The sequence below is a fragment of the Entelurus aequoreus genome, linkage group LG01 (genome assembly GCF_033978785.1).
Source record: "Entelurus aequoreus isolate RoL-2023_Sb linkage group LG01, RoL_Eaeq_v1.1, whole genome shotgun sequence".
NCBI classification, from domain to species: domain Eukaryota; kingdom Metazoa; phylum Chordata; class Actinopteri; order Syngnathiformes; family Syngnathidae; genus Entelurus; species Entelurus aequoreus.
The window spans coordinates 24,710,022-24,730,088 of record NC_084731.1 but is presented as its reverse complement, the minus strand read 5'-3'; the positions used below and the strand labels follow the sequence as shown (position 1 = coordinate 24,730,088).

The window sequence follows — 20,067 nt, the reverse complement described above, 5'->3', positions numbered from 1 at the left end:
CATACGAATACAAATAATCTTGTATAATGGCAAAATAAATACAAGGCGGATAGATAGAAAGGCAACTTATTTTTTTAGTGTGTTCATACCCCAAAGGGGAATGTCGTTTTTATGTGTTTTACGTTATAACCAGTGATATAGAAATTCTACTTTTGGAAAGCTGCAAGCTCCTAACTACATGCATATTTATGTTCAGGCTAAATCTAAATCTAATGACTGCACCGGGGCTATAGGTTTGCTGTCAAGAAGCATACTTACATTGGCGTCTTTCCCACTTACGAGACATTCCATCTTTCTCCGTTCAGACACTGGCCAGTGGATCTGCGAGCAGGAAAACATTTCAATTTTGCAACCCGTTACACGTCATTCGCATTTATGGGAGTTTGGGTCTAAATTTGTAATGGATGTCGACCAAGGCTAATATTTGTCCTGCAGGAATTGTCCTAACTCAAAACACAGTGTTTTAATGACTCACTGTGCAACAGGAAACATGTATGCCAACAAAAACTGGACTTCAGCTAACACAAACGGCTGGTGATGGTGCAATAGAGCAGAACTTTTGCCCGCATGGCAGCTGTAAGGGTTGAGGTAAAGGCACTTTGCTTGTGAAAGGAAAAAACAGTTCTTACAATGTGAGGATCCTTGTTGATGTCATGGAGGTCCAGTGACAGAATGTGGTCCTTGCTACCAATGTACATGCGGTCGTAGTCCTCATCCATGCGCAGGATCCGGTAATCAGAGGTGTTGAGGAGGTAGGCAAAATGATGAGCGGTACCAGTAGATCTCAACTCTGTATGAAAGCAGAAATATTTCCATGATTGAGAAATGTTGTGCACGTAGGTTTACAACCAAGCATTCTTCCTACCATTCCTAGATATCAGTTTGGAGTTATCTGATGGTCTCACATTGATGTAACCTAACCCCACACATTAGGGAGATGTGCTAGTGAGCATCTGTCACACAGTGTTGATGGCTTAATACCACCCGAGAGGATCGGAAGCTCTTGAAATTCTTTCATCACTTGTTGTTCATGACTTCAGATATAGAGTCGCGATCAAAAGTTTACATACACTTGTAAAAGAACATAATGTCATGGCTATCTTGAGATTTCAATAATTTCTACAACTCTTATTTTTTTGTGACAGAGTGATTGGAGCACATACTTTTTGGTCTCAAAAAACATTCATGAAGTTGGGTTATTTTATGAATTTATTATGGGTCTACTGAAAATGTGACCAAATCTGCTGGGTCAAAAGTATACATACAGCAATGTTAATATTTAGTTACATGTCCCTTGGCAAGTTTCACTGCAATTAGGCGCTTTTGGTAGCCATCCACAAGCTTCTGGCAAGCTTCTGGTTGAATTTTTGACCACTCCTTTTGACAAAATTGGTGCTGTTCAGCTAAATTTGTTGGTTTTCTGACATGGACTTGTTTCTTCAGCATTGTCCACACCTTTAAGTCACGACTTTGGGAAGGCCATTCTAAAACCTTCATTGTAGCCTGATTTAGCCATTCCTTTACCACTTTTGACGTGTGTTTGGGGTCATTGTCCTGTTGGAACACCCAACTGCGCCCAAGACCCAACCTCCGGGCTGATGATTTTAGGTTTTCCTGAAGAATTTGGAGGTAATCCTCCTTTTTCATTGTCCCATTTAAAGCACCAGTTCCATTGGCAGCAAAACAGTCCCAGAGCATAATACTATGCTCATAATACTATTAAGGCTGAAACGACGCATCGACGTAGTCGACGTCATGGGTTACGTAAATACGTCGACGCCGTTTTTGTGTGTCGACGCGTCGCATATTTACGTCACACTACCGTCATGGCGGAGCGCAAAGCAGAAGATGCGAGCGAGGGGAAAAAAGCACGCCAAAAGTCGTCAAAAGTGTGGGAGTATTTCAATAAACAGCCTAATAATGTTGTTGTATGCACACTGTGTCGAGCGGAAATGGCCTATCATAGCAGCACAACGGCTATGAACGTACCTACTTGGATTGGATGTTTATCTTTATTTTTGCACATTTTAGCAAATAAGCAATACTTTTACTTTTGTTGAAATGTTTACACTGTTGTTACAGAATATTTCGTTTTGCACTTTTTTGTATTGGATGTTTATCTTTATGTTTGCACATTTTAAAGCAAAATAAGCAATAATTTTACTTTTGAAATGCTTATACTATTGCAGATTATTAAGATTTGCACTGGATGTTTTCTTTTATATTTGCAAATTAAAAAGCAAATAAGCTACTTTTAATTTTGTTAAATGTTAAAAGTTTTAAATGTTTACATTGTTACAGGATATTTTGTCATGTTGTTGTCAATGTTGACTGAGTGGCCATAATTTATTTTTTTGTAAATAAAAGCCATGCCTTTTGAAAAAACTGGCCTACATTTATTTTTTCATCTTCATTTTAAATAAAAAAAATAATCTGTAAAAGGAAAAATAATCAATAGATTAATCGGGGGAAAAATAATCCATAGATTAATCGAAAAAATAATCTATAGATTAATCGATAGAAAAATAATTGTTAGCTGCAGCCTTAAATACTATACTTGCCTACCTGGGATTAAAGGCCTCACCTTTTCTCCTCCAAACATATTGCTGGGTTTTGTGGTTAAACAGCTCAATTTTTGTTTCATCTGACATCACATGGACTAAGATAAGACCTTCTGGAGGAAAGTTCTGTGGTCAGTGTATGTAAACTTTTGATCGCGACTGTACATTACTAGACAACATCTGTATAATGTCACACCAAATATAGCACTGGTTTTTTGGTAAGTTTCTATTAGACTCTCTTCTGTGAAGGTCAGATTGGTACCCTGCGCCTGTGGTATAACAATGCAGTAAACATGTTCTCTCACGTTGAGGGTAACCCAATCTTCCTACAGTTATGTGTTGGAGTGGTTGTTTGATACGGCCTTCTTGGTTCAGCAACCACATACAAGTAAGGAGGTGACTACTAAGAAAGAAAGGCCCCACGCCACACCATAGACAAACATACTCCTCTACAATCTATAGGGGAGCGGCATTAGAGGGTGTCATCCGCATACTGTTGGACAAACACTGACATTTCACTTAATCTGCAGAAAAGCCCTGATTCTGTTTGCCTTCATTCTACAAGGAACAGAGCACATAAACCTGAAAGAAAGACTCACAAGTTGAGGTTATTCAGAATCAGCTTTTGTTGATTTAGCAAGGCAAATGTAGTGGAAGGAAACCAGAGGATTAACAGTCAAGTATAGTTGACTTTCTTTGACACATCAAACATAGATGTTTTAAAAAAAAGAATAAATTCAAGTCAGTGTAAGGTGTGAGGGAATTAGAATTGTTTTACATGTTTTTCAAGAATGAAATATTTTGCAATCTATGAACATTCTTGTAAACTACCGACATGCCCACAATCAGATCCTAAAATAAACATAATCTACAGAAAAGTGGCCCACTATGGAAGATATGAATTCTCCTTCTGGTCAGAGGTAAATTTAATACAGTTACATCAATAAGCAAACAGTAAATTCATTATATCTGCAATATTTATCCAAATTAATTGAATAACTGTGTCCACCAAACCAATGTTTACATGTCAGCGGCGTAATGGACAGCTGTCAAAGCATTGTGCAGGGGAGCTGCAACATGTGGCTCGAACCTCTGATTATTTGTGTTGCAGACTTAAGTTGAATGACAAGTCCCCATACACTCGGGCAATCTGCTCTGTTTATGTGTGTGTATGGCAAGAACACAACAGGCAGACACGTATCGCACATCCAGACACATTCCAAGGGCCAGTCAAAGTCCTTTCTGAATGAGATGTTCTAGAAATCCTCAGTGTTTTGGTTGTTAGAGAGGGAGTTGAGCATGAATCGTACAAAACTTCCCATACAGAGAGCGTTAAATGACCTCAGACGGTATCCTACAGTCATAATTACGGTTGGGCATCGAGTATCGGGCATCGGTTAGAACCGGGTCTAACCGATGATTCCTATTTTCAATGGCCTGTCTGCTAACAAGAGGATGTAGCTGCCAAAGAGGCGGTTAAGCAGCTACCTGTATCCCCATACACCATCTATACAGCTGCTTCCCTAAATCAATAATCCTCTATTGCTGCAAATGAAAAAAACATTTCTTAAAGTAGTGTTATCACCGGAGGACTAGAGGACAAGGCTTAATATGTGACAGAGTAAAAGCAGGAATATGCAAGCTCGTCGCTAAGCTTGCTTGAAATAACAGAAGAAATGTGTGCTTAGTAAAGTTTAAGACGTGCAGATGGAAGATTGTTACATCAGAAAGTAATCAGCTATTAACAAGTAGATTAATAAGAGTTATAAAGAGGATAATATGACAATAACTGTTGAGCTGCTCTGGTGCCGTTAATTGACGACTGCTAAGCATACATAAGGGGTCGATGGATCCATCCATTAATCAATTGTGTGTAGTGTGTAGTAAGTGTATGATGGATACTAGAGTGATAAGATCAACATTTTTAGTTTCTCGAAATCTTTTTTTGTGTGCCTTTTTTTAATGTTTACAAACTAAAAAAATAAGCTATTGGACACAGGAGGACATTGGGCATTTTGCTATTTCAAAATATTGACTATTAAAATGAAAACAAATGTATGTAATAAAAGAAAAATAGGGAACTAGTTTAAATATTGTGTTCATATTGTTACACTGTCAATAGCACTCACCATATATAGTATATATGAGTTTTCACAGAACAAAGTAAAACTTTTGTGAAAGTGTATTCTTGTGGAAATAAACATCATAATATGTATTAAGTTCAAAGGATTGATACGTATATACTGCTTGAAAAAAGCCCTGTATTTTTCAGACCATAAGGCGCACTTAAAATCCATTAATTTTCTCAAAAATCGACAGTGCGCCTTATAACCCGGTGCACCTAATGTACGGCATAATTCTGGTTGTGCTGACCGACCTCGAAGCAATTTTATTTGGTACATGGTGTAATGATAAGTGTGACCAGTAGATGGCAGTCATACATGAGAGATACGTGTAAACTGCAAGTTGACGCCAGTAAACAACACCAAAACTTTAAATGTTCCAATAGAGATTATAGAACATTACACACGGCGCTCAAAAATCTCTCAAAATGTTTTTAGTACGATTTCGGTAAGCTATGAAGCCGCACCGCTTGATGGATTGTCGGCGCAATAAACATACGAGTATTATTATGGTGTGTGTATAAGGACCGCAAAATGGCACCTATTAGCAGACCTGCCATTTTGTTTCGCAATATTATGCAAAACCAACTTTTCTTACCTTCTGGTACCTGCTGATGTGTATTTGGGATCTGCATAAGTCCTGAAAATGTGGGCGCATCCGCCATTGTAGTCCATGCCAACACCGTAGTCAAAAGCTTCTTCTTTTTCTCTACCTTCTTATGTGGCATTCATCTTCCGCTGTTGCCATTTCTAAAATAAAGTAGCGTAAAGTTCTTACTTATATCAGTCAGTAGACTAGTTATCAAAGTGCTAAAAACTGTAGTGGGTTTACATAATTCACCCACGGAACTTTAGTTATTAGAGGGTTCCAGTCAGACGTTTTTTCACGGGACACATTGTTGTTGCATTATTGAGCCACGGATGAGGAGATGCTGCTCCGTTATTGATTTAAGTGAAGTCTGAATGTCATTAAAACTGTTAGCGCCATCTTTTGACAGTTCTTCCACTCCCGTCCTTGCACGCTACACCGCTACAACAAAGATGACGGGGAGAAGACGCTGTCGAAGGTGAGCCACGTAAATAAGACCGCCCACAAAACGGTGCATCCTGAAGAGACGCTCAGAAAGCTACTTGAAAATGGTCTGTAAAACATAATCCATGCAACACTTTCACCAAAGAACCAACATCACGTTATGTGGACCACAAGATAGTGTTTTAAATAGAGATGTCCGATATTATCGGCCGATAAATGCTTTAAAATGTAATATCGTAAATTATCGGTATCAAAAAGTAAAATGTAAGACTTTTTAACACGCCGCTGTACGGAGTGGTACACGGACGTAGGGAGAAGTACAGAGTGCCAATAAACCTTAAAGGCACTGCCTTTGCGTGCAGGCCCAATCACATAATATCTACGGCTTTTCACACACACAAGTGAATGCAAAGTATACTTGGTTAACAGCCATACAGGTCACACTGAGGGTGACCGTATAAACAACTTCAACACTGTTTCAAATATGCGCCACACTGTGAACCCACACCAAACAAGAATGACAAACACATTTCGAGAGAACATCCGCACCGTAACACAACATAAACACAACAGAACAAATACCCAGAACCCCTTGCAGCACTAACTCTTCTGGGACGCTACAAATACACCCACCGCTATCCCTACCCGAACCCCGCCCCCCGCAACCCCGCCCACCTCAACCTCCTCATGCTCTCTCAGAGAGAGCATGTCCCAAATTCCAAGCTGCTGTTTTGAGGCATGTTACAAAAAATAATGCACTTTGTGACTTCAATAATAAATATGGCAGTGCCATGTTGGCATTTTTTTCCATAACTTGAGTTGATTTATTTTGGAAAACCTTGTTACATTGTTTAATGCATCCAGCGGGGCATCGCAACAAAATTAGGCATAATAATGTGTTAATTCCACGACTGTATATATCGGTATCGGTTGATATCGGAATCTGTAATTAAGAGTTGGACAATATCGGAACATCGGATATCAGCAAAAAAGCCATTATCGGACATCTCTAGTTTTAAATTTAGAAAAAAATCATAATAGGACACCTTTAATGCGCCTTTTGTATGAAAATAGACCTGAATAGACCCGCTCATCGGCAGTGCGCCTTTTAATCCGGTGCGCCCTATGGTCCGAAAAATAAGGTAAATGTTTGATCATGCCTCTTAAGAGAATCGTTGGAAACCGGAATCGAAACAAGGAATTGTAATCGGACACCACTTTGAAATTTCAACGATGCCCATCCTTATACAGTACGTTGCAAAAAGAATTGTCAGGCAACACCTTCTGAATGAGGTGACGATGTTGTTGAGTAAAACTAAGCCTGCAAGAAAACGTTGCTCTTTCATTACATTGAATGACTCAGAGCCGACGTCAAGTCTCTGGCACTGTTCAGACCTGACATTAATGTGCATTTGGGTTATCTGATTACAACTGGACACGTTAGCTCACGCCTGGCATCCGAGTAGGTCTAAACATGCGCCTCGAGTGACCACTTGTGATTAAATGTCACTCTCCTTCTGTATTAAAATAAACACTGACATCATTCATTTTAATTCGCAAAAACCCAACTGTGTTTTTAACGGGCGGAAGGCGGTACTAGACTTGTCATGTCTAGTTTAAGCGCCAATGACAGAGGGCATCAGTTGACAATGTCTGCAAAATTCACTTTGAACACATTCGCATCTCGCACTCTGTTTAACAGGCCAAAATTAAACTGACAGAAGTTCTTTGTTCCGCTCATAAAATCCATAAAAAGCGGCAACAATACTCCATTTTGCGTTTTGTGACTTGAACATTAACCAAGTATAAGTAATATTGTTATTATAAGCGCTAACACAGACAATCTATTTAGCGTGTGCCTATGTTTACAACATCGGGTGGTAAGATGCTTACTCGCTTCCTTTGCTCGTGAAAGTTTATTCCAGATAAGGGGTGTCAAATTGAGTTCAGGGGCCGCATGGAGGAACATCTATTTCCACGCGGGCCGAACTGGTAAAATCATGGCATAATAATAAAAAAATATAGACAAGTCAAAAATTGTTTTGTATGTCTTACTTCGGCCAAAAATAGGACAAGCACATTTTGACAATGTACACATTATAAATAAGTTTAAAGTTTTGTTTTTTGTTTTTTTTCCATAAATAAATACAATCATGTGTGCTTACGGACTGTATCCCTGCAGACTGTATTGATCTATATTGATATATAATCTATATATTGTGTTTTTTATGTTGATTTAATAAAAAATAAAAAATATTTTTAAATTTTTTTTAAATTATTATTATTTTTTTAATTTCTTGTGCGGCCCGGTACCAATCGGTCCGCGGACCGGTACAGGGCCGCGACCCGGTGGTTGGGGACCACTGGTTTAAAGGTAAGCTCAGGGACGATCTAAGCACCAAGGTCACTAAAATCAATATGCATAAATGGTATTTTGGGCCAAACACCAAAGGACTTTATTTTTTATATTAAGAACAAGCCTTTGGTATTAAACTAGTGTTGTACAGTATTGAAATCTTCCTTCGAATTATACTAATTTGTGATCAATCAGAACTGGAATGGCAAATAACAGAATCCATCTTGACAGTACATACGCTCATCAAGCTATGTCAATGAAGGGTATTCAAAGGATGCTTTTGTATAAAACCCAAAAGAACAAGGGGTTAAAGCACATTTCACTACGATTTAACGTCGTGACCTGCTGGTGAAGCGTGCATATTACCGTGTTCTCAGTTGTTTTTACATCGCACTGCAAGCTACAAAAAGGGGAAGCCTGGTCAAAGGAAAATAGGAATACTGTATATTATTTGAGCAACTTGACAACCTTTTTGATTGTTAGCCTTTCTTTGCTGGGATTAAAAGTCAACCGTAGCCTCAGGCTGGGGATCACGGCAATGTGCTTTGATGAAAAGTGGATTGAGGAACTTTAAGGTCGAACCACCTGCGGGTAAAAGCCTGGCATGTTGGGATCTGGCCAACACACAGTTGCTTGTTGCTTGGAAAGAAAAGTTAGGCCACGTGCATTCAAAGAAAACAAAATGGTGACTTTGGGCGTAACTAGAATAAAGAAGCTTTTCCAAGACAACATGGTTAACTATTGGAACCTTAGTTTTGTTTCATTTGAATCTGCTTAATTTGGTCATCTTAAAAATATTTAAACACTCCCGGTAGGGAGGCTAAACGTAACTACCAGCCACATTTGGGCATGGGTTTCCAGACATCTAGACATATTTTCATTTAGAGATTTAGAGGTTGGGGACAGACTGGGGCACATACGTATGCCGGGTGTGGCGGGCATGCAACTCACATTCTCTACAAGAGAGTGATATGGGTAATCTGCTGCATACTGCTCAGGTTTCAAACACAAAAATAAAAGCACACACCACTGCCACAGACAGAGCAGACAAGAACAGTCTTCTTCTCCTTGAAGGCTGATAGTGAACAACTGGAGGTACATGATGAGTAATATTGATGGACGCCAAAAGTTAACCGTCTGTTGCTTTGGCACTAAATAGGGAGGGAGCAATGATGAGTGATAAGCAGCCAACTGCAGAGCAATCATCTGCTTAAGTCATGGTTTTGTGGAGTCCTTTGTGAAAAACATACATGGGGTGTAGATAAAATGATCTTAGATCTTACTCCCCTTTCTAAGAAGGTAATTATTTGAGTTGGAACACTATCAACTGTTGCTGTTATCAACGCAACAGCGATTTTAGCATTTGAAAACTAAAGGTTTTAGGAAATAGGACAAGCACTGTTGTCGTAGGAGTTCACTCGGCATATTTGAGGACAGCAGAACAAGGGAGGGGTATAATAATTGCTCAATTACGATCACTACCAATTTTGTTTATTGGGTCGAACTGGAATTGAAGCAGCCAATTTATCAGGACTTGGAGCCAACGAGGCAACATGGAGTGCACCATCAGGAGTATTGTTCATTCAGTCTCAACTGATCTGCTGTCAAATCCACCAACAAAGGGCATTCAGAAAATGATTTCAGATAGCAGCCCAGAGGAGTACCGTATTTTACGGACGATAGGGCGCATCGGATTATAAGGCGCACTGCCGATAAATGGTCTATTTTGGATCTTTTTTCATATATAAGGCGCACTGGATTATAGGACGCATTAAAGGAGTCATATTATTATTATTTTTTTTTTCTAAATTGAAAACACTTCCTTGTGGTCTACATAACATGTAATGGTGGTTCTTTGGTCAAAATGTTACATAGATCATGTTTTACAGATCATCTTCAAGCCGTTTTCTGACAGTCGCTTCCGGATGCGCCGTTTTGTGGGCGGTCTTATTTACGTGGCTCACCTTCGGCAGCGTCTTCTCCCCGTCATCCTTGTTGTAGCGGTGTAGCGTGCAAGAACGGGAGTGGAAGAAGTGTGAAAAGACAGAGCTAACTGTTTTAATGACATTCAGACTTTACTTAAATCAATAACGGAGCAGCATCTTCTCATCCGGAAACAACAACAAGGAAATGTGTCCCGTGAAAAAATGTCGACCAGAACTCTCTAATAACTAAAGTTCCTTGGGTGAATAATGTTAACTTACTACACCGGTATGTTTTAGCGCTGTCATGGCGAGTTTACTGACAGATAGAAGTAAGAACTTTACACCACTTTATATTAGAAATGGCAACAGAATGAATGTCTCATAACAAGAAGATAGAGAAAAAGAAGAAACTTATCGACTACGGGGTCGGCATGGACTACAAAGGCGGACAAGTGCAATTTTTCAGGATTTATGCAGATCCCAAATACAGATCAGCAGGTACCAAAAGGTTAGAAAAGTTGCTTTTGCATAATATTTAAAAACAAAGCGCCAGATAATATGTCTTACCTTATACACACACCATAATAATACTTGTATGTTTAATGCGCCGACAATCCATCAAGCGGTGCGGCTTCATAGCTTACCAAAGTCGTACTAAAACATTTTGATAGATTTTTGAGCGCCGTGTGTAATGTTCTATATTTTCAATGGAACATAAAATGCTGGTGCTGTTTACTTGAGTCATATTGCCATCATAGTGCAGTCTACATGTACCTCTTATGTTTGACTGCCATCTACTGGTCACACTTATCATTACACGACGTACCAAATAAAATTGCTTCGAGGTCGATAAGCAAAACCAGAATTCAAGTTAAAAAGTTAAAGTGCCAATGATTGTCACACACACACTAGGTGTGGCGAAATTATTCTCTGCATTTGACCCATCACCCTTGATCACCCCCTGGGAGGCAAGGGGAGCAGTGGGCAGCAGCGGTGGCCCCGCCCAGGAATAATTTTGGTGATTTAACCCCCAATTCCAACCCTTGATGCTGAGTGCCAAGCAGGGAGGTAATGGGTCCCATTTTTATAGTCTTTGGTATGACTAGGCCGGGGTTTGAACTCACAACCTACCGATCTCAGGGCGGACAATTATTCCGTACATTAGGCGTTATAAGGCACACTGTCGAGTTTTGAGAGAAAAAAAAGGATTTTAAGTGCGCCTTATAGTCCGGAAAATACGGTACTCATGTGTATAAAGTTTCTAGACAAACAACCATCACCAACTAAGAATTGCTTTTATTGTACAAAGTTTCTAATTATTTTTACATGTCAGTGTTTTATCAACATTGTCACAAAGGAAACTTTTCAAAAAGAAAAAGAAAAAACGTGACCGTTTTTACTAAGCTGTTGACCCGTCGAAAACACAACACAACTTGAACCCTGGTTTTGACTGAGCACGCAAGTGTTTTGATAATGAAGTGACAGAAATACCCCACTAACCCCTCAGCACGGCACATACATGTTGGACTACCTAAGGTGTGTCCTGAGGGAGCTTCCAACAGTTAAAGGGGTGTTGGATCACACAGCAGAGGGGCAGGAGCAATAATTAGGGTGTTTAAGAGGGGTGGGAAAGGTGTCATGCTCCCACACATCAAAGAAACCTTGTGTCAGGACTTCTGGCTGAATACTTTAAGTGTTAGGAGGGAAAAAAACAATGCTATAACCATCCTATTGTCCCCAAAAGGCCTTTTCAGTGGAAGAGCAATTATGGAATTCCAAAGAAACAACTTTAATAATGTATCCTTTGGAACGCTGCAATTTGCTAGACCATCATTGCAGTTGAGTACATAGATCAAGTGTCAATGGTGATTAACTAGGGCAAATATCTATTGGACCTTCTTGTACCACTTTAACTGAACTTGGCAGTATTTACATCAGTTCCTGAAGCAAAATAAAATAGTGTTGTTGACATTATTTATAATACATGTAGGAAAGCTATTATTAATACTATTTACAATATGGACAACATAATAGAGACATGAAGCTTTCTTTGAAACAATTTAAAACAGGAGTATTAGATTAATCCATGTGCACACAGACTCCAGCGTACTGTGGGTGGAGCAGACTCGGCGTGGAATGTCAACAGTCTTTAAAGCAGGCGTGTCAAACATACGGCCTGATTCGGCCCACAAACGGAATTATTCGGCCCACGGTCCGCGAGATGAGTTTGTTAAGAATGTATAACAAATTCTTAATCGTTTTTCGATTTTTATGTGTGGAGATGAGGAGCCCTGTTGTTAGCACGTAATGGACAAATGGATACGTTTGTCTAGTCTTTTTTTTTTGCTGTTTCGTTACTCAAAACTGTGACTTTATTTTTTATCCTTGCACCCCTAACATTAATCAACTGGGATAATGGAAAACAACTTATTTTCTCTTTTTCATTTTTTATAATAAAACCAAAAAACGAGGACAATTGATTTTTATGTTAATCATTTTTCTATTCCAGACAAAATTTCCATACACAAACCGTATTTGATAACTTAAAGAGTTGTTATTACTTATTATCTATTTAGTATTTTGTTCATTCCCACATAGGTTGTGACTTTAAGTTTAATCCTGGCTTTGTAGATACACTGAGACAAAGTCGAAGTCCGTGTTTTTGAAACTGCGCCAATTTTTTCCTCAGAACTTTCAACTAACTTGAAGTGTTTTCTCAAGGATTATTTGAGATATGTACATTTTAAGAATGTGCTTGTTGTACTTTTGCCCAAATTAAACAAAGACAACAATGTTTTTATTTTTAAAGTTATTGTCCCATGATTTTATCAGCCCAGCCCACAAGGGAATAGATTTTCCTCCATGTGGTCCCTGAGCTAAAATGTCAACTGTCCCTGAAATTGTCTCAGATGTGAGTCGAGGAAAACATTTCATTCATACATTGGCCTAATTTTACCTTTATGATAATGGCAATATGTGGGTCAATTTGAAAGGTAGTCAGCACGGTGGTACAGGGGTTAGTGCATGTACCTCACAATACGAAGGTCCTGAGTTAAATCAAAAGATCCAGAGCGAACCGGGCTCGGGATCTTTCTGTGTGGAGTTTGCATGTTCTCCCCGTGACTGCGTGGGTTCCCTCCGGGTACTCCGGCTTCCTCCCACCTCCAAAGACATGCACCTGGGGATAGGTTGATTGGCAACACTAAATTGGCCCTAGTGTGTGAATGTGAGTGTGAATGTTGTCTGTCTATCGGTGTTGGCCCTGCGATGAGGTGGCGACTTGTCCAGGGTGTACCCCGCCTTCCGCCCGGATGAAGCTGAGATAGGCTCCAGCACCCCCCGCGACCCCAAAAGGGACAAGCGGTAGAAAATGGATGGATGGATGGAATTTGAAAAGTACAAGCTAACCAGTGTTTTGTGTGACACGAGTGCGTGGAGCTTAATCCGCACGGTCGTAATATTTGAGCTTTGTGTGCACAGTTCTTACAGATGTCCGCTTTGAGTGTGTTTTGTGTATGTTTTGTTGGAGTATGTTTGGGCCATTATTGTCAACAGAATGTAATCATTTGACCCCTTTACTTGCCCAACATTTAAAGGGGTCCTATTGTGCAAAAAAAGTAGCGTATGGGTATACCTGTCATATTAGATTTGTTGATGTTGCAATAATTATAATAGGTCAGGGGTCGGCAACCCAAAATGTTGAAAGAGCCATTTTGGACCAAAAGTACAAAAAAATAATCTGTTTGGAGCCGCAAAAAACTAAACGCCTTATATAACTGTTATAATGAAGGCAACACATGATGTAAGTGTCTATATTAGCTATATTAGCCTACTATCAAAATGACTATTTGTCGCAGGCTGACGCAAATCTTCGTTGACAGATATGTTGAAATGTAATATTTATTTTACAAGTTTTTACAACACTGGAAAACATTACTAAAATGGAGGCCTCTCAGAGGGTGACATAACTCCTGGAAGTTACTGGCTTAGAATGGCCAAAGTTATAGATGCTTGTTTCCAAGTTAAAGGAAATGGCAGGCTGTCTTCTTCTAGTGGATTCATTACAATCTTTGCAAGCTGGGTAACATTTGCTGTGGTCTATAACGGCAAACAGAACTGCAGCCAATATTACATACAGATAATATGTCATGAGACATGCAAATATAAACTAAATACACAGAGGACATACGTAAAATAAATTTAGAGCTCAAATATACCTACAAACAAGGCATAATGATGCTAGCCTAAATAGCATGTTAGCATCGCTTAGCTTGCAGTCATGCATTGACCAAATATGCCTGATTAGCACTCCACACAAGTCAATAACATCAACAAAGACTTGCCAACCCTCCCGATTTTCCCTGGAGACTCACGAATTTCAGTGCCCCTCCCGAAAATCTCCCGGGGCAACTATTCTCCCAAATTTCTCCCGATTTACACCCGGGCAACAATATTGGTGGCGTGCCTTAAAGGCACTGCCTTTAGCGTCCTCTCTCAACTGAAAAGGAGACTATTATATACTGTATGTCTCCGTTATCCATAGGTTTATCTATAACCCATAAAGTAGGCAGGCACGGAGCTATTTCTCAGCGTGTGTTTATTCCAGCCGGCACGTTAATACACTGACAAACACAGCATCCGGATTCCCATCATGCATTGCTTCAAAACTACGGCAAGTAGTAATGTCCAAAAACATAACAGAGACGAAGCAGAAGAACAAAGAAGAGACATGGCGACGACGAGTAAGAAGAAGAAGTACGTTTGCAAGTTCCGAAATGATTGGAAAAAATAATTTCAGTTCATCCAGGACAGCTCGAAGGGGAAGGGGTATGCTGCCTGCAAATTTTGTAGATCAGACTTCTCCATTGGACACGGTGGCCGAACGGATATACTCATTCATGAACGGATTATTTATATATATATATAAGAAATACTTGAAAATGTATACACACCCCCCCACCTCAAACCCCCCGTCTCCCGAATTCGGAGGTCTCAAGGTTGGCAAAAGCAATGCAAAGCTCACTATTGAGCATTCACACACAGCATAAAAAGTTCGGTCGACAAAATGAGATAAAGAAGGGGTGGCATAAAACACGTCTTTCTGTGGCAGCTTCGGAGAAAGTTGTACGTAAACAAACTCCGGTGAATTCAAGGACTGCCGTAATTAGGATGACAAAACGGCACTCGCCAAATACTCTCATCCGTGAAGCATGTTTAGTATAAACTGTAGGATTTCTAACAATTAGGAAGATTTGTCCTACTACAAGAACCATATTTTTATTTTTTTTAATTTTTTTTATTTAAAAAAATAAAATAAAATAAAAGAACCATATTAAAACAAAAAAAATATTTTTTCCCTATCTTTTTTATTTTCATACATTTTTGAAAAAGATCCAGGGAGCCACTAGGGCTGCGCTAGAGAGCCACATGGGGCTCTAGAGCCGCAGGTTGCCGACCCCGTACTAGGTAAATCGGGCAAGCAACAGTGAGTTTGGGGCACTCTTGAGGATCAAACCACTTTCAATAAATATGTGTAGGTTTTTGTTCACTACTGTAAAGGATGAATGCAGAGATCATATTTTCTGCAATACAATAAAAATCATGTATTAATATTCAATACATGCTGTACTGAACTACTATGTGTGAACTTTGATGAACATGAAATGAATGACTAGTCCTATCGAATAACTATGTTAGGCTTTGCAAAACGTAAAAGCTTACATCCAGCTGCTTTTGTGAAGCGGCTGTGGTTTCTCCTTTATCTTTCCAGCTAAACTTTCTCACAGTGATTCCCTCTATCAGCAGGATAAGGAAATACCAAATATAGTGCAATCAGTGGACAACACCGTCAAGACGATTAGAAAACACTCTCCTGCGTTTGGACAAATGTGTTGCCATTGAAAGTCACTTGTGCTGCTTTTTTTATCACAGAGCCCATGCCTAACCCGTGGACCCACAGTGTCTTCCCTTGCTCATCAGCTTCTGTATACACACTAGGGTTGTACGGTATACCAGTACTAGTATAGTACCGTGATACCACCCCCCGTCGTCACGTCGTTTTCATTGCTGGTTTTATGAGCAGAGAAGCATGTTCGGAGTACTTACAAGCAGAACATATGTGTAAACAGAAAAGGGAGAATGGACACATTTTGGCTTAAAAACTAACGATAAAAGTGAAGCTATAGCCCTCAGGAAGAGGTGCTTTAAGACAGCAGCTAACGTCCAACCGCAGTCGGCAGTGTTTTAGTTACTTCTAAATCACTAATCCTCGCCTCCATGGCGACAAATAAAGTAAGTTTCTTATAAGTATCATCCCTGCAGGACGAGGAATAGCTAAACATGCTTCACTACACACCGTAGTTTACCGGCGTCACAATGTAAACAAACGGCATGGGTGGGTCTAGACCTGACATCCACTGTAATGATACCAAGTACAGGAGCGTATATAGTCGATACCAATATGATCACATCTATATTTTTTAGCATCACAAAATATTTTTTTATTTTTTATTTATTTATATTATGTTTATAATGTTTGTAAACCCCCAAATTTGAAGTGAAGTGTGAAGTGAATTATATTTATTTTAGAGATGTCCGATAATATCGGACTGACGATATTATCGGCCGATAAATGCTTTAAAATGTAATATCGGAAATTATCGGTATCGGTTTCAAAAAGTAAAATGTATGACTTTTTAAAACGCCGCTGTACGGAGTGGTACACGGACGTAGGGAGAAGTACAGAGCAGTTGCGTCTCCCAGTCATACTTGCCAACCCTCCCGATTTTCCCGGGAGACTCCCGAATTTCAGTGCCCCTCCCAAAAATCTCCCGGGGCAACCATTCTCCCAAATTTCTCCCGATTTCCACCCAGACAACAATATTGGGGGCGTGCCTTAAAGGCACTGCCTTTGCGTGCCGGCCCAATCACATAATATCTACGGCTTTTCACACACACAAGTGAATGCAAGCATACTTGGTCAACAGCCATACAGGTCACATTGAGGGTGGACGTATAAACAACTTTAACACTGTTACAAATATGTGCCACACTGTGAACCCACATCAAACAAGAACGACAAACACATTTCGGGAGAACATCCGCACCGTAACACAACATAAACAGAACAGAACAAATACCCAGAACCTCTTGCAGCACTAACTCTTCCGGGACGCTACAATATACACCCCCCGGTACCCCCTACCACCACCTCAACCTCCTCATGCTCTCTCAGGGAGACCATGTCCCAAATTCCAAGCTGCTGTTTTGAGGCATGTTAAAAAAAATAATGCACTTTGTGACTTCAATAATAAATATGGCAGTGCCATGTTGGCATTTTTTTCCATAACTTGAGTTGATTTATTCTGGAAAACCTTGTTACATTGTTTCATGCATCCAGCGGGGTATCACAACAAAATTAGGCATAATAATGTGTTAATTCTACGACTGTGTATATCGGAATCGGTAATTAAGAGTTGGACAATATCGGAATATCGGCAAAAAAGCCATTATCGGACATCTCTAATTTATATTGCGCTTTTCTCTAGTGACTCAAAGCGCTTTTACATAGTGAAACCCAATATCTAAGTTACCTTTAAACCAGTGTGGGTGGCACTGGGAGCAGGTGGGTAACGTGTCTTGCCCAAGGACACAACGGCAGTGACTAGGATGGCGGAAGCGGGGATCAAACCTGGAACCCTCAAGTTGCTGGCACGGCCACTCTACCAACCGAGCTATACTGCCCCAATTTGTGGTATCACCCAAAACTAATGTAAAGCATCAAAACAACAGAAGAATAAGTGAGTATTACATTTTAACAGAAGTGTAGATAGAACATGTTAAAAGAGAAAGTAAGCAGATATTAACAGTAAATGAACAAGTAGATTAATAATTCATTTTCTACCACTTATCCTTAATAATTGTGACAAAATAATAGAATGGAAAATGACACAATATGTTACTGCATATGTCAGCAGCTAAATTAGGAGCCTTTGTTTGTTTACTTACTACTAAAAAACAAGTTGTCTTGTATGTTGACTATTTTATTTAAGGACAAACTTGCAATAATAAACATTTGTTTAATGTACCGTGAGAGTTTTGTTAAAATAAAGCCAATAATGCCATTTTTTGTGGTCCCCTTTATTTAGAAAAGTATCGAAACAATTGTGGTACCGGTACCAAAATATTGGTATCGGGCGAACACTACATTGCTGTTGCAAAGTAGCTCATGAAAATAAACCCACAAATTAGAGATAAATGTAGGCCGATAAATGTTTAAAATGTAATATCGGAAATTATCGGTATCGGTTTCAAAAAGTAAAATTAATGACTTTTTAAAACGCCGCTGTACGGAGCGGTACATATCCGGTAAAACACGGACATAAGGAGCAGGAAAGAGCAGTTGCGTCTCCCAGTCAGCAGCTCCTCCCCTCTCCCACACACAACACAGGAGTTGACGACTGCAGCATGAGCGATTTACTGGCGACGCTTAATGACCTCATCAAACCGCCGCGAGCGCAGCATAACAACAACAAGAGTGTGTTGTTGCCGGTGCTGTAGCCGTGGCTAACAAGCCAGCTTGCTCGATGACTGACTAACGACACCATGTCTATGGTTTGGGATTATTTTAAAGTGTCTCTGACGGATAAAAAACTGGCAATTTGCAATGACTGCAAAAAGTTGGTTATGCGAGGAGGAACCAAGACGTCTTCCTTTAATACGAGCAATTTGATCTCCCAACTCTTCAAGAATCATAAGGAGATACACGATGAATACAAGCGGAAGATGGATGTGAGCCCGGTTTATAATTTCCTGTTATACAGTATGCCAGGCAGTCTTGCACTAAATGAGGACTATGTTATTGTTTACTTTATTACTCTAGTATACTCTGGACTGAAGCTGTGTGCCTTCATTGTTTTTGTAGCTGTTGTTTTGAGGCATGTTAAAAAAAAGAATGCACTTTGTGACTTCAATAATAAATATGGCAGTACCTTGTTGGCACTTTTTTCCATAACTTGAGTTGAAGTTGTTCTCTTATTTTGGAAAACCTTGTTACTTTGTTTAATGCATCCAGCGGGGCATCACAACAACATGAGGCATAATAATGTGTTAATTCCACGACTGTATATATCGGTATCGGTTGATATCGGAATCGGTAATTAAGAGTTGGACAATATCGGAATATCGGATATCGGCAAAAAAGTCATTATCGGACATCTCTACCACAAATACATTTTGGTACCGGTACCAAAATATTGGTATCGGGACAACCCTAATACACACCTTGTGTTTCTGTCAGACATTGGCATGAGTTGTTCAGCTTTGTGTGTGTTCCACACTTCAAAGCTTGACAGTTGTTAAAGCAGGCCTGTGTGTGATTTCTGTCTTTAACGTTATGCTGTGCTGCTAAATGAAAAGGAACGGCATGTGAGCACAACAGCTGTTTTCTGCAGCTTAGCTTCTCTGCGGGGCGGAGGATAATAGAAGCAGCCAGAAGCTGAGCCACTGTGTCACGTTAGATACGCAACATTCAAATGTAACAAATGTGCACAGGCGCAAGATCCCGAGATATGAGCGCACACTGGCAATGTTTAAAGCACTGTCCACGAGGAGATAGCTGTTCTTTATGATGTGTGGTGAAGCTTGTCAGCCTCTTCTGTGCGCGGTGTGTCTGACAGCTGAAGTGTTAATTAATAGTCGTTCTCAATGGCCACACACAAGGTCTGACTTAACATGACATTCAAGCAGAAAGGTGCAATACTGCAGTATTTCCTCTACATCCCTGGCTATAATATGAAACCTTAAATAGTGTTTGATTTTAACACATTTTTGGTTTATTTATTTTCATGTTTCAGTTCTCCTAAGGCAAGCATTTACAGTTAAAAACACACATTGGAAGATCTGGTCTCACTACAGACTATTTGAATTTGTATTTTCTGGACCATAGGTCGCACTGGATTATAAGGCGCACTGCCGATGAGCCTGTCTACATTAGGCCGGATAACTCCTCAAACGAATAATTATTTAGCCTAAGCCAGTGGTTCTTAACCTTGTTGGAGGTACCGAACCC

General features: G+C 39.8%; 1 protein-coding gene across 3 annotated transcripts in view; it reads right to left on the bottom strand.

Moving 5' to 3' along the window:
- sema3fb (sema domain, immunoglobulin domain (Ig), short basic domain, secreted, (semaphorin) 3Fb) overlaps positions 1–20,067 on the bottom strand; it is a 316,200-nt gene that overhangs the window by 46,122 nt on the left and 250,011 nt on the right. For all 3 annotated transcript variants that reach the window (XM_062046079.1, XM_062046078.1, XM_062046080.1), the window contains exons 3-4: positions 630–790; positions 259–321 (exon numbers count right to left, since the gene is read on the bottom strand). In XM_062046079.1, coding sequence (XP_061902063.1) covers positions 259–321; positions 630–790 — 224 coding nt within the window. The remainder of the gene's footprint in view (positions 1–258; positions 322–629; positions 791–20,067) is intronic.